Below are 13,737 nucleotides of genomic sequence, written 5' to 3'. Positions count from 1 at the left end.
AGGAAGAGCTTTACCCCCAACCTTGGGGATAAATCTCCCCTTACCTGGGCTGAGCTGCATTTCCCTTTAAGAGGAGAGAAATCAGGCTTGCAGATAAAGTCTTCAGGTCTGCCAGCCCAGCCTTCATGTACAGTGCCAGAGGAGTTCTTTAAAGAGACCTGTAATCAGTCCCTCGCTGCCACAGTAATGCTGGATAACAAACAGCCCCAAGAACTCAGTGGTTTAAATTGACACGCATTTGCTTTTATTGCTCACAAGTCTCCTGGCCAGCTAGGGAAGCTCTCTAGCAGGCTGTGAATTGGTTGGGCTTGGCTGCAGGGCACAGGCAAGCTCAAGTCTGCTCCATGTGTGTACATTGTGGGGTACAGACTACAATGACAGCAGCTCCCCTGGGGAAGTTCCTTTCCTGGCAAATCACAGAAGGCATAAGGGACAAGTTCAGTCACATAAGCATATCTCAAGCCTCTGTTTGTGTCACATCTGCTAGTATCCTGTGGCCAAAGAAAGTTGTGTGGCTAAGCCCAAAGCCAGTGGGGCAGGGAAATACACTCATCCCCATGGAAGAAGGTAGAGGGAGATGACTACTTGTGGGAAAATTAATAATCTGTCATTAGGCCCAAGAAACCCTGTAATCAAGCATTTTGTCTTATGGTGAGCTCAGGTCCAGAGAAAAGAATTGCAGGGGGAAGTGGGGCCCATGTCTCCTGACCCCCAGGGTCATGCCTTCTCTAATATGTCCTTGATTCTCAGAGTCATTGCAGGGCAACTGGGTGTCGCAGTCACCAACGTTAGTGTAACCTTTGGTTACATTACAAAAAGTATGCTGTCAGGAGAAGAGGAGGTGAGTCCTGCTGTATTCTTGAGTCCAGCTCTTAGTCCTGGATGTGGCATTTGAAGAGGGGCCGGACAAGCTGGAGTGTATTACAGATCACGAGCAGGGTGAGGACCTGCTAAAGGAACTGGGACAGTTAACTGAAGGAGCACAAAAAACAAAACAAACAAAAAAAAAAACCTCAAAGGGAATATAAGGCCACTCTCTTCAGATCTCCCAAACCTGAAGGAGCTCCGGGCTGGTAGGAAGGGCAGAACTAAAACTCACCAGAGAAGGCAGGTTTGGGCCAAACACACATGAGGAAGTTCTTACTGCTGTAAACAGCATAGACCGGCGGGCCAGCCAGGGGAAAGCGCCATGGAACAAGGTGACGAGGCTTGCTAGGGTGTGACCAGAGGCAGCCCGCCGCCACCACAGGAACGCTCCAGAGTCAGACAAGAGGCTGGACAGGCCACTCAGGAGCGCCTCCCTCTAAAGTGGAGCATCACGTGTGCCGTCAGCCTAACTGGCAAGTGCGTGCTGAGAAGCCTCAAAGAGGCCTATTCCCCACTGTGGCCTTGTGAGGATGCCGGGCCTGAGGGAGGGGAGGCCGGGACTTGAGGGTTCTGCCTTTGTCTTGGCAAAGGCCCATCATTTACACTCTGATTTCTCCTGGGTTGCAGCTTTATGCTGGTGCTCCTTTGTGGGTAAGCCCCTCCCAAGGGCAAGAGACAGTCCCTGCTCCGATAAACCCTCTGTGCGGCGGCCAACCTGGAAGGGGCTGCTCCCTCACAGGGACTGAGCAGCGAGGGCTATGCGGTGCTGCTCCAGTAAATAGCCTGGCATGATGGGGTGTCTCCTCCTGAAGCTGGTGAGAGCTTCTAGTGTGAAGTCCATGGATGCTCCTCTGACTGAGAAGCAGCCATTTCTCAGAGGCCTCTCCTGCCCTCCTTGCTTTGAGCTCCCAGAAAATCACTCCTTTCTCGCTTTCCCTGCTTTCCTCTCCTGCCAGGGATTTGGAGGAGCGTTGCTTTGTCTCCAGGTATCTTCTCACTAGTTGTGCATTTTCTCACTTGCCAGCCTTCCTTCCTATCCCTCTTCCATGCTTCTGGTCCGTGACCCACCTTATCTTCTAGAAATGCTGGAGAAGCTGTGTGACCATGGGTCAGCCACCTAACCTCTCTGAACTACAATGGCTTCATCAGGCCAATGGGGCGATCTGTGCCCACCGTGCCCTGCCTGCCCCACAGGATGGCTGTGGTGCTCAGGTAGAATGTTCAAGCACTATACCTGTTCACCCACTCTGACCTCAGCCCCTCTCGCTGCTTCCCCACAGGGACTGCATCATGCTTTGTTGCCTCAACAGTGGCACCAGCTTTGTGGCTGGCTTTGCCATCTTCTCAGTCCTGGGTTTCATGGCATACGAGCAGGGGGTGCCCATTGCCGAGGTGGCAGAGTCAGGTAAGTCTGCCAAAGGTGAGGGAGGCCTTGGGTGATTGATGGTCATGGTGCAAATGCGATCCACCTCCTCAGCTCATTCTTCTCCTGGGTTCAGGTCTTAGAAGGTGGCCCCACCATCCATCCTCAAACTAGGAGTGTGGGAGAGAAACTGTGACACCTCCTCACTCCCATATCTAAGACATCCCCAAGTTGTATAGCTTCTGCCTCCTGGGCGTCGCTCCACTTCGTGTACTTTGCCCCAGCAACACTATCTCCCCACCAGCCCAGACCACCGTCACTGCTCACCTATGTGACTGCAGGAACCTTTCACTGGCCTCCCAGCCTCCACTCCTGCCCCTTTGGTTCCATGTGCAGACTGGCTTCTTTCAAAATGCAAATCTGACCATGTCCTCTGATGAAAAGCTTTTCTTAGCTTCTCATAGTGCTGGATTCTTAGCAGGGCCCGAAGGCCCTGTGTTGCCCAGCCTTTGTAGCTTCTCCACCCACATCATTCCCCCACCCTCATGCTGCCCCTCCGCGGTGGTCTGCTTTTGCAACATCACTTGCTCCCTCCCACCACAGGGTCTTTGCACATACTGTTCCCTCTGCTTGGAGAATCTCTCTCCCTTTCCCTCTTCTAAGTTGCAGAATCACAATGAATGTGACATTCTTAAGTATAGATTGGCGAGTGTCTATTTCAACCACACTACAAGCAGAGTTATTGTTGCTGAGGTGATTGCACAAAAGGGTGAATTACTCTTGCCTTGATTTACATGGTGTTTGAATTCTAGAAAAATTCAGTGTGTATTTTTTTTAAAGTGTGGAAATAGTTTGTGTTTTTATGACAAACAGATTCTAACCTCAGTTAGGTCTAAAGTTTTTCACCCACAAGAATGTTTAGTAGAGCCATTTGTTGAGAGTGGCACAGGGAGCTTAGCCATTCTGGCCTCCATCTACTCAGTGCTAGTCATGCCCCCATTTATTGCGACTACCCCCAGGCACCCCGGGAGCCACACTGCCTCTGTTGAAAATGCTAGTCCACAGTGTCCTGTTTTGTGTGGCATGCACAGATGGGGAAGCATCCCTCTAACCCACCAAGCTGGCAGAGTGGGATATATGGACATCAGAGCAGGAACATGATTACAAAGCTCTGCTCTGTGACCACTCAGGGTCCCCCTTCCTCTGGATAATGTATGTCAGAGAGAGAGACAGTCCCTGCTGAACTCAGGAGTCCAGAGCTAGACTAGAGAATATTAATATGACCAAAGGTCTCACTCAGCAAGTGCTGACTCTGGGCAGGAACTGTCTCATGTGATCCTCAGCTCAGCCCTCCAACATGGCACTTTTGCTACCCCTGTTTTATAGAAAAGGAAGCTGAGGCTCAGAGAGGTGAAATGACACGTAAAGTTACACAGGCTGGAAGGGACACGGCTGGGATTTAATATACACCGTCTGGCTCCAGAGTCCATGCTTTGACCATGCCATCCTACTGCCCGCTGTGAGCACCTGACACTTCGCCAAACATCCATGTTCCTTCCTGGCATGAAACCACAGGGCAGCCCTGTGAAGAGAGAGCATTACCTTCTCTACAGGAGCATTGCCCTCTCCAAGAATCCATTTCCTCCTCTATAAAATGAATGTCCTAATTCCTGCCTTAGGTACTAAGTAGGATAAGATATATGCAGCGCTATTTTTTCTCTTTTTATCATTATTTCAATTTTATAGATGAAATTCAGAGAGGAGTCGTAGATGGAAAGGAAAAGAGCCAACTAAAAATAAATTTTGTTATTTTTTTCTCTAATTTCAAATTGAAAGCATGTTCATGATAGAAAACTGTGGAAATCTTAACAAAGGAAAATCTCTGCACTCCAAATCTGACAACACTTTGGGGTTCTCCTGTCAGGATTTTCCATGCATATATATCCATATTTGTGGTGATGGAAACCAGATCAAATTATCCTTGGTATAGGCTGCATTTTTCCATTTACAATAAAGTATGAGGAGCTTTCTGCCTCAGTAAACAGAGGTCTCAATCATGAGTTTTAATGGCTGGTATTCCGCTGGATGGATGGACCATAATTGATTTACTCTGCTCGCTTCTCAGGCTCTGAGGTCGTTGTTTTTAACACTCTACCTCAAAAACTGCTCATAGCACCTCTGCAAAGTGGGCTTTATCAGGGCCTCCACTTGTGGCTGTGCAGAATATGCACTGCACTCCTGCAGAGGGCACCATTCACATAAACAGCAGCCCTAGGCTTTCCTGTGCCCATTGTAGATGAGGACCCCGTAACTCAAAGCCTGAAGTGGTTCGCCCAAGGTCACACAGCTCATAGGTGGTACAGCCTGGCTCTAGCCTTTTCTGGCTCATCTTCCTGTGTTGCTACTGGTACCCAGCAGGTAAATCTGCTCTGTACCCCTGTTGGTCAATGTGGGTCAGTCTAAAAATCTCCTTAGGAGCCTCTGCCATTTGGAGAAATTGCAAGTTGCAAGTGAATGTGTAGCCACCTCACCTTGCTCAGAAGGACCTGGGCGTGCTTTCTGATGAATGATTTTTGGAAAATACCTAATTAGGTGGCAGAATGTGCAGTGGAATGTCCCAGCATACCTGGAAACTGAGCCAGGAAGGCAACGTGCACTCTTCACAGGGCTCAGATTTTGTCATGCTATGATCCCAGCTCTGAAATTTGTGGCCCTTACCCACATGTCCCTTGGTCTGTTTCTCTGATTCTTTCTTTCAGGTACCCTCTCCTAGAGGTTGAGATTTTAGACAGCTTATAATTGGGTCTTGCTTTTTTATCCAGTCTTGATTATCTATGTCTTTTAATTGGAGTATTTGTGTATTTTCATTTTGTAATTATTGGTATGGTTAAGTCCTAAATTCTGTTTCAAGACAAAATGTCAGAATGATCATCAGAAATGGAAAGTGTCAGATGTGTGGTGGCAGGATCAAGTGATACCTCGTTAACTCTAGGTAGACTTTGAGGAGTTATGGATGTGTATTTTTGGCCCAGGTGCTTAGAAAATAATAATAAGAGGTAGAGCCACAAAGCTTAGATGAAATACTATTGAATATTTAAAAATATTGATTAGTCCAAAAGAAGGCAAGAAAAACACAACAGAGTAAACAAACAAAACCCAAAAAAATTCAGAAGGGACAAAAAGAAAACAAATATGAAATGGTAAACTTAGCCCCACCCATATCAATAATTACATTAAATGCAAATGGACCAAATACTCCGAGTAAAAGGCAGAGATTATCAGACTGAGTAAAAAAGCAAGACTGAACTATAAGCTTTCTAAAAAGAGACACACTTTAAAGACACAGATAAAGTGTAAAACAAAGGGAAAAATATACTTTGTAAACAACAAGCATAAGAAAAGTGGTTTTGGTGTATTAATATCAGACAGAGTAGACTTCAAGTCAGAGTATTACTAGAGATAACAGGGGAGGCACTTCATAATGTTTATAAAGGAGCAATTCATTTGTAAGATATCTAATCTGTAATGTGTTTCTACCTAATGACAGACATTTAAAATACACGAAGCAAAAGCTGACAGACTAAAATGAAAATAGACAAACCCACAACCGTAGTTGATTTTAACATTCCTTGCTCACTAATGTTAAAACAACTATACAAAATATTAATAAAGATGTAGAGATCTGAACACTATCAACTGACTTGGCTTAATTGACATTTAAAAAACATTGCACCAAACAACTGCAAAGTATAATTCTTTTCAAACGAACATGAAACATTCACCTAGGTAGGATATAAATTGGGCCATAAATTAAGTCTCAATAAATTTCAAAAGATTGAAATTACAAGGTATATTGTCTGACTACCAATGAATTATCCATAAGAAAAATGTATCTAGAAAATCCTCAAGTATTTATAAATTAAGCAACACGTTTCTAAATATCCCATGGGTCAAAGAAAATATTTCAAACTGCATAGCGAAAATACAACATATCAAAATTTGTGGGATGCATTTAAAGTACTTACAGAGAAATTTATAACTTTGAATGCCTAACTAGCAAAAAGGATTTAAAATAAGAAAAATTAAGTTTCTATCTGAAGAAGCTGCAAAAAAGAAGCATAAACTAAACCCAAAGTAAGTAGAAACAAAGAAATTTATAAGACATACACACGATACAATTCTAAAGCCAGGTATTAAAAAAGATAACAAAATTTATAATGCCCTAGCAAGACTAGTCAAGAAAAAAAAAATGAGAGAAAACACAAATTACTAATATCAGGAATGAAGGAGGAGGTATGACTACAAATTCTACAGACATTAAAAATGAGAATAGGAAATATTATGAACAACTTCAAGCTAATATATTAATGTACATGGACAAATATAATGTAAAGGACAAATCCCTTTAAAAATATAATTTTCGCAAATGACTCGAGAAGAAATAGAAATACTGAATAGCTCTATACTTTTAAAAGACATTGAATTCATTATCAAAAATGTTTCTACCAAGCAAACTGGAGGCCCTGATGGTTTCACTGGTGAATTCTACCAAACATTTAAGAAAAAAATAATATCAGTCTTATACAGAGTCTTTTTTAAAAATTAGAGGAAATAAGACCTCTGAATATCTGAGTACTGTGACAGCTGTATAGCCAATTATATCCCAGTTTTCTCCCCAAACAATAAGAGAACAAGGAGGGAAAATAATTTTTATACAAAACCATGTCCCTGCATAACTTGAAGACAGAAAATGTTGAAGCTACACATAACTGTTAACAAAAAGAAAAATGATCAATCCTGGAGCACAATCCCTCCTGCTACCACCTATGCATGCCCTCACAGCTGGTCAGGTAAACTGAGAAAAACTGGGTGGGAGACAGAAGACAGAGAGGCTGATGAAGGGACCTAAAAGTGATTTGGAGCAAACACCAGAAAGATTAAATCCAGAAAGATTAAATGTAAGTCTGAAAATACTGGAAAAGATCCAGACAGATCCCATAGCAGGGACAATAGAGAGAAGGGATTCAGTGTGTGATTTAAAGGAGCAGGGACCATTTATAGGAACAGACAATTTAAAGGAGACACTGAAACACAGAACTTCTGGGGAAGAAAAAGGCAAAAAGAAAGGGAGAAGTACCCTTTGACAATTAGATGGCGAAGAGAAAACCAAAAAAAAAGAGATAAAATAAAGTCCCGCAAAAGAAAAGAGAACTGTAAAATTAGGGTGTGGGAAGGGGAGATCACCCTCCCCGTACCATCAACACAAAACGTTGCTAAAACTACCTGGACTTTGCCATACTGACAAAAGAGGGCACTGTTAGGTTGGGAATCTTAGAAAAATACCCAAGAACATGAACATGAGAAAAGTCAAGTCCATACAAAACTGCAGAAAACAGGAATAGAAATTCCCCATATACCAATGACCACAAAATCAACCATGAAATAGAGGAAAATTTAAGTCAGCACTCCAGAGAGAATTAAATATACCCAAACAAGCATCTGAGAGGTGGGGGGTAAAAAACACCTTGAACCTAGAATTTTAAAACTAACAAATGGCGGAAGGGGAGAACAGAAATAAATGAAGAGAAAGTTGATTGAACTCGAGGGAAAATGAGAAAAAAGAAAGATCAAGCTATCTTAGAAATGAATAAATTACAAAGTGTTCAATGGAGAATAGTCACAATAAAGGGGCATTTTAAAAAGGAAAGAGGAGGGGTGGAGCAAGATGGCGGAGGAGTAGGAGACCTGGATTTCGTCTGGTCTCAGGAATTCAGCTGAATAGGGATCAAACCATTCTGAACACCTACGAACTCAACAGGAGACCAAAGAAGAGAGTAGCAACAACTCTCTGAACAGAGAAGCGACCACTTGCTGGAAGGTAGGACGTGCGGAAAAGTGAATCCAAGGCGATATTCGGGAGGATAGACGGCGGGGGAGGGGGCCTCCGTCGGCCGCTTCTGGCAAGTGATAGAGCCGCGGAGCACAAACTCGGAACTTTTAGAAGCTGGCTCCGCGGAGGGATGTCGCTCCAGTGGCTAAGCAAGGGGTGGAACCCTCGCAGGACAGTGTGGTCTAAGGACCCTCGGGGTCATTAGAAAGACCGGGGGTGCTTGAGTGCAGCAGAGCTCCCAGGTATTGGAGCGGGGAAGCCTGCTGCAGAGACGGAGCTGAGGTGCGGGCTCTCAGCTCGGGTTGCCATAAACTGTAATCCGCGGCCCAGTCGGGCCACTGCTCCTCCAGCAGGGACCCAACAAGCGGCAGATCCGGGGAAACTCCCCTCCCTCCCCCGGGAGGAGCAGCACGGGAGCGCACCGCAGGGATCTGCTGGGTTTGGAGACTCCACACGGGGTCGGGTGCCAGAGATAGAAACGATCGGTCACAGGCCGGGTGAGCACGCAGTGTGGCTGGAGACCAGGGAGACGGGAGTGACTGCTTTTCTCTGGGGGCGCACTGAGGAGCGGGGCCCCGAGTTCTCAGCTCCTCCAAGTGGAGATTGGGAGGCCACCATTTTCACCCTGGTCCTCCAAAGCTGTACCAGAGCTTGCGGGGAAAAAAAGCTCCTGAGAGCAAACCTGAGCAGCTTCCTTAGCCTGGACGGACAAGGGTGGGGCAATTCGGCCTCCAGCAAAGACATTTGGGAACCACGGCAACAGGCCCCTCCCCCAGAAGATCAGCACGAACAGCCAGCAAGCCAAGACCAAGTTTACCGATCAAGGAGAACGGGAGAACTCCAGCACTAGGGGAATACTGCATATAGAATTCATGGCTTTTTTTACCATGATTCATTAGTTCATCAAAGTTAATTATTTTTAACTGTTTTTTTTTTAATTTTTCTTTTTCCCTTTTTCAACCAACATCTTATCAATCCCTTTTTTAAAAAACAAATTTTATTTTTCATTTTTAGAGTCATATTTTATCCCTTCATAGTAGTTACCCTTATTTTTGGCATATATATATGAGTTGTTCTCTCTTTAAAATTTTGAGATACAGTTTCTTCTAACAGATCAAAATATACCCTAAATCACTAGTGTATGGCTTTGTTCTAGTCTCCTGCCTGATCACATTCTCTCCTTTTTTTTCTTTTTCTTTCTTTCTTTTTTTTAAATCTTTTCTTTTTTCAAACAACTTCTTATTGTATCAATTCCTTTTATAAAATCTTTTATAATTTTCATCTTTACAGTCATCTTCCATCCCATCATTGTATCAACCCTTATTTTGTACATATACAAGTCTTTCTTCCTTTAAAATTTTAGGAGGCACTTTTTTCTAACAGACCAAAATAACACCCAAAATCTAGTGTGTGGCACTGATCTATGCACTAGCCTGATCATATTTGATCATATTAAGTCTTTTTCGTATTGTTCTGTTTTTGTATTTATCTTTTTCTTTTTGTTTTTTTTTTTCTTTTCTTTCTTTCCTCTTTCTTTTTTCTTTCTTTCCCTTTCTTTTCCCCTGGTTTCAGGTCTTTTCTGATTTGTATAGAGTATATTTGCTGGGGACGTTGTTAACCTGTTAGCATTTTGTTCTCTCATTCATCTATTCTCCTCTGGACAAAATGACAAGACGAAAAAAAATCACCTCAGCAAAAAGAACAAGAGGTAGTACCGTCAGCCAGGGACCTACTCAATATGGACATTAGTACGATGTCGGACATAGAGTTCAGAATCATGACTTTAAAGATACTAGCTGGGCTTGAAAAAAGCATGGAAGTTATTAGAGAAACCCTTTCTGGAGAAATAAAAGAACTAAAATCTAACCAAGTCGAAATCAAAAAGGCTATTAATGAGGTGCAATCAAAAATGGGGGCACTAACTGCTAGGATAAATGAGGCAGAAAGGAGAATCAGCGATATAGAAGACCAAATGATGGAAAATAAAGAAGCTGAGAAAAAGAGAGAGAAACAACTACAGGATCACGAGGGCAGAATTCGAGAGATAAGTGATATGATAAGACAAAACAACATTAGAATAATTGGGATCCCAGAAGAAGAAGAAAGAGAGAGAGGGGCAGAAGGTATATTGTAGCAAATAATAGCACAGAACTTCCCTAATGTGAGGAAGGAAACAGGCATCAAAATCCAGGAGGCACAGAGAACCCCTCTCAAAATCAATAAAAATAGGTCAACACCCCGACATCTAATAGTAAAACTTACGAGTCTCAGAGACAAAGAGAAAATCCTGAAAGCAGCTCGGGAGAAGAGATATGTAACCTACAATGGTAGAAATATTAGATTGGCAACAGACCTATCCACAGAGACCTGGCAGGCCAGAAAGGACTGGCATGATCTTCAGAGCACTAAAGGAGAAAAATATGCAGGCAAGAATACTATATCCAGCTAGGCTCTCATTGAAAATTGAAGGAGAGATAAAAAGCTTCCAGGACAAACAAAAACTAAAGGAATTTGCAAACACGAAACCAGCCCTCCAAGAGATATTGAAAGGGGTCCTCTAAGCAAAGAGAGAGCCTAAAAGCAGCATGGATCAGAAAGGAACACAGACAATATACAGTAACAGTCACCTTATAGGCAATACAATGGTACTAAATTCATACCTTTCAATAGTTACCCTGAATGTAAATGGGCTCAATGCCCCAATCAAAAGACACAGGCTATCAGATTGGATTAAAAAACAAGACCCATCGATATGCTGTCTGCAAGAGACTCATTTTAGACCCAAAGACACCCCCAGATTGAAAGTGAGGGGGTGGAAAACCATTTACCATGCTAATGGACACCAAAAGAAAGCTGGGGTGGCAATCCTTATATCAGACAAATTAGATTTTAAAACAAAGACTGTAATAAGAGATGAGGAAGGACACTATATCCTAATTAAAGGGTCTATCCAACAAGAAGATCTAACGATTGTAAATATCTAGGCCCTTAACATGGGAGCAGCCAATTATATAAGGCAATTCATAACAAAAGCAAAGAAACACATTGACAACAATACAATAATAGTGGGTGACTTTAACACCCACCTGACTGAAATGGACAGATCATCTAAGCAAAAGATCAACAAGGAAATAAAGACTTTAAATGAAACAGTGGACCAAATGGACTTCACAGACATAGTCAGAACATTTCATCCCAAAGCAATGGAATACACATTCTTCTCTAGTGCCCATGGAACATTCTCCAGAACTGATCACATCCTAGGTCACAAATCAGGTCTCAACCAGTACCAAAAGATTGGGATCATTCCCTGCATATTTTCAGACCACAATACTTTGAAACTAGAACTCAATCACAAGAGGAAAGTCGGAAAGAACTCAAATACATGGAGGCGAAAGAGCATCCTACTAAAGAATGAATGGGTCAACCAAGAAATTAAAGAAGAATTAAAAAAATTCATGGAAACCAATGAAAATGAAAACACAACTGTTCAAAATCTTTGGGATACAGCAAAGGCAGTCCTGAGAGGAAAGGATATAGCAATACAAGCTTTCTCAAGAAACAAGAAAGGTCTCAAATACACAACCTAACCCTACACCTAAAGGAGCTGGAGAAAGAACAGCAAAAAAGCCTAAACCCAGCAGGAGAAGAGAAATCATCAAGATCAGAGCAGAAATCAATGAACTAGAAACCAAAAGAACAGTAGAACAGATCAACGAAACTAGGAGCTGGTTCTTTGAAAGAATTAACAAGATTGATAAACCCCTGGCCAGACTGATCAAAAAGAAAAGAGAAATGACCCAAATCAACAAAATCATGAGTGAAAGAGGAGAGATCACAACCAACACCAAAGAAATACAAACAATTATAAGAACATATTATGAGCAACTCTATGCCAGCAAATTTGATAACCTGGAAGAAATGGGTGCATTCCTAGAGATGTATCAACTACCAAAATTGAACCAGGAAGAAATAGAAAACCTGAACAGACCTATAACCACTAAGGAAATTGAAGTAGTCATCAAAAATCTCCCAACAAACAAAAGCCCACGGCCAGATGGCTTCCCAGGGGAATTCTATCAGACATTTAAAGAAGAATTAGTACCTATTCTCCTGAAACTCTTCCAAAAAATAGAAATGGAAGGAAAACTTCCAAACTCCTTTTGTGAGGCCACCATTACCTTGATCCCAAAACCAGACAAAGACCCCATCAGAAAGGAGAATTACAGACCAATATCCTTGATGAGCATGGATGCAAAAATTCTCACCAAAATACTAGCCAATAGGATGCAACAGTACATTAAAAGGATTATTCACCATGACCAAGTGGGATTTATCCCGGGGCTGCAAGGCTGGTTCAACATCCGCAAATCAATCAATGTGATACAATACATTAACAAAAGAAAGAACAAGAATCATATGATCCTCTCAATGGATGCAGAAAAAGCATTTGACAAAGTACAGCATCCTTTCTTGATCAAAACTCTTCAGAGTGTAGGGATAGAGGGTACATACCTCAACATCATAAAAGCCATCTATGAAAAACCTACAGCGAATATCATTCTCAATGGGGAAAAGCTGAGAGCTTTTCCCCTAAGGTCAGGAACGCGGCAGGGATGTCCACTCTCACCACTGCTATTCAACATAGTATTAGAAGTCCTAGCCACAGCAATCGGACAACAAAAAGAAATCAAAGGCATCCAAATCGGCAAAGAGGAAGTCAAACTCTCACTCTTTGCAGATGATATGATACTTTATGTGGAAAACCCAAAAGACTCCACCCCAAAACTGCTAGAACTCATACAGGAATTCAGTAAAGTAGCAGGATATAAAATCAATACACAGAAATCAGTGGCATTCCTATACACCAACAACAAGACAGAAGAGAGACAAATCAAGGAGTCGATCCCATTTACAATTGCACCCAAAACCATAAGATACCTAGGAATAAATCTAACCAAAGAGGCAAAGGATCTGTACTCAGAAAACTATAAAATACTCATGAAAGAAATTGAAGAAGACACAAAGAAATGGAAAAACGTTCCATGCTCATGGATTGGAAGAACAAATATTGTGAAGATGTCAGTGCTACCTAGAGCAATCTACACATTCAATGCAATCCTCCATCAAAATACCATCCACTTTTTTCAAAGAAATGGAACAAATAATCCTAAAATTTGTATGGAACCAGAAGAGACCTCGAATAGCCAGAGGAATGTTGAAAAAGAAAAGCAAAGCTGGTGGCATCACAATTCCAGACTTCCAGGTCTATTACAAAGCTGTCATCATCAAGACAGCATGGTACTGGCACAAACACAGACACATAGATCAGTGGAACAGAATCGAGAGCCCAGAAATGGACCCTCAACTCTATGGTCAACTAATCTTTGACAAAGCAGGAAAGAATGTCCAATGGAAAAAAGACAGTCTCTTCAACAAATGGTGTTGGGAAAATTGGACAGCCACACACAGAAGAATGAAACTGGACCATTTCCTTACACCACACACAAAAATAGACTCCAAATGATTGAAAGACCTAAAGGTGAGACAGGAGTCCATCAAAATCCTAAAGGAGAACACAGGCAGCAACCTCTTCGACCTCAGCCGCAGCAACTTC

At 42.5% G+C, this 13,737-nt stretch overlaps 1 protein-coding gene across 1 annotated transcript in view; it reads left to right on the top strand.

The window, feature by feature from the left end:
• The window catches only part of SLC6A11 (solute carrier family 6 member 11), a 132,765-nt gene that overhangs the window by 98,529 nt on the left and 20,499 nt on the right, over positions 1-13,737 (top strand). Inside the window, exon 8 of the mRNA XM_028101756.2 lies at positions 2,148-2,272. Coding sequence (XP_027957557.1) covers positions 2,148-2,272 — 125 coding nt within the window. The remainder of the gene's footprint in view (positions 1-2,147; positions 2,273-13,737) is intronic.

Source organism: Eumetopias jubatus, unplaced genomic scaffold (genome assembly GCF_037043125.1).
Source record: "Eumetopias jubatus isolate StellerSeaLion01/CBP00866 unplaced genomic scaffold, mEumJub1_p1.0 scaffold_1, whole genome shotgun sequence".
Lineage (NCBI taxonomy): Eukaryota > Metazoa > Chordata > Mammalia > Carnivora > Otariidae > Eumetopias > Eumetopias jubatus.
Note: the sequence above shows the minus strand (reverse complement) of the source record. Positions and strands in the feature narration are given on the sequence as shown.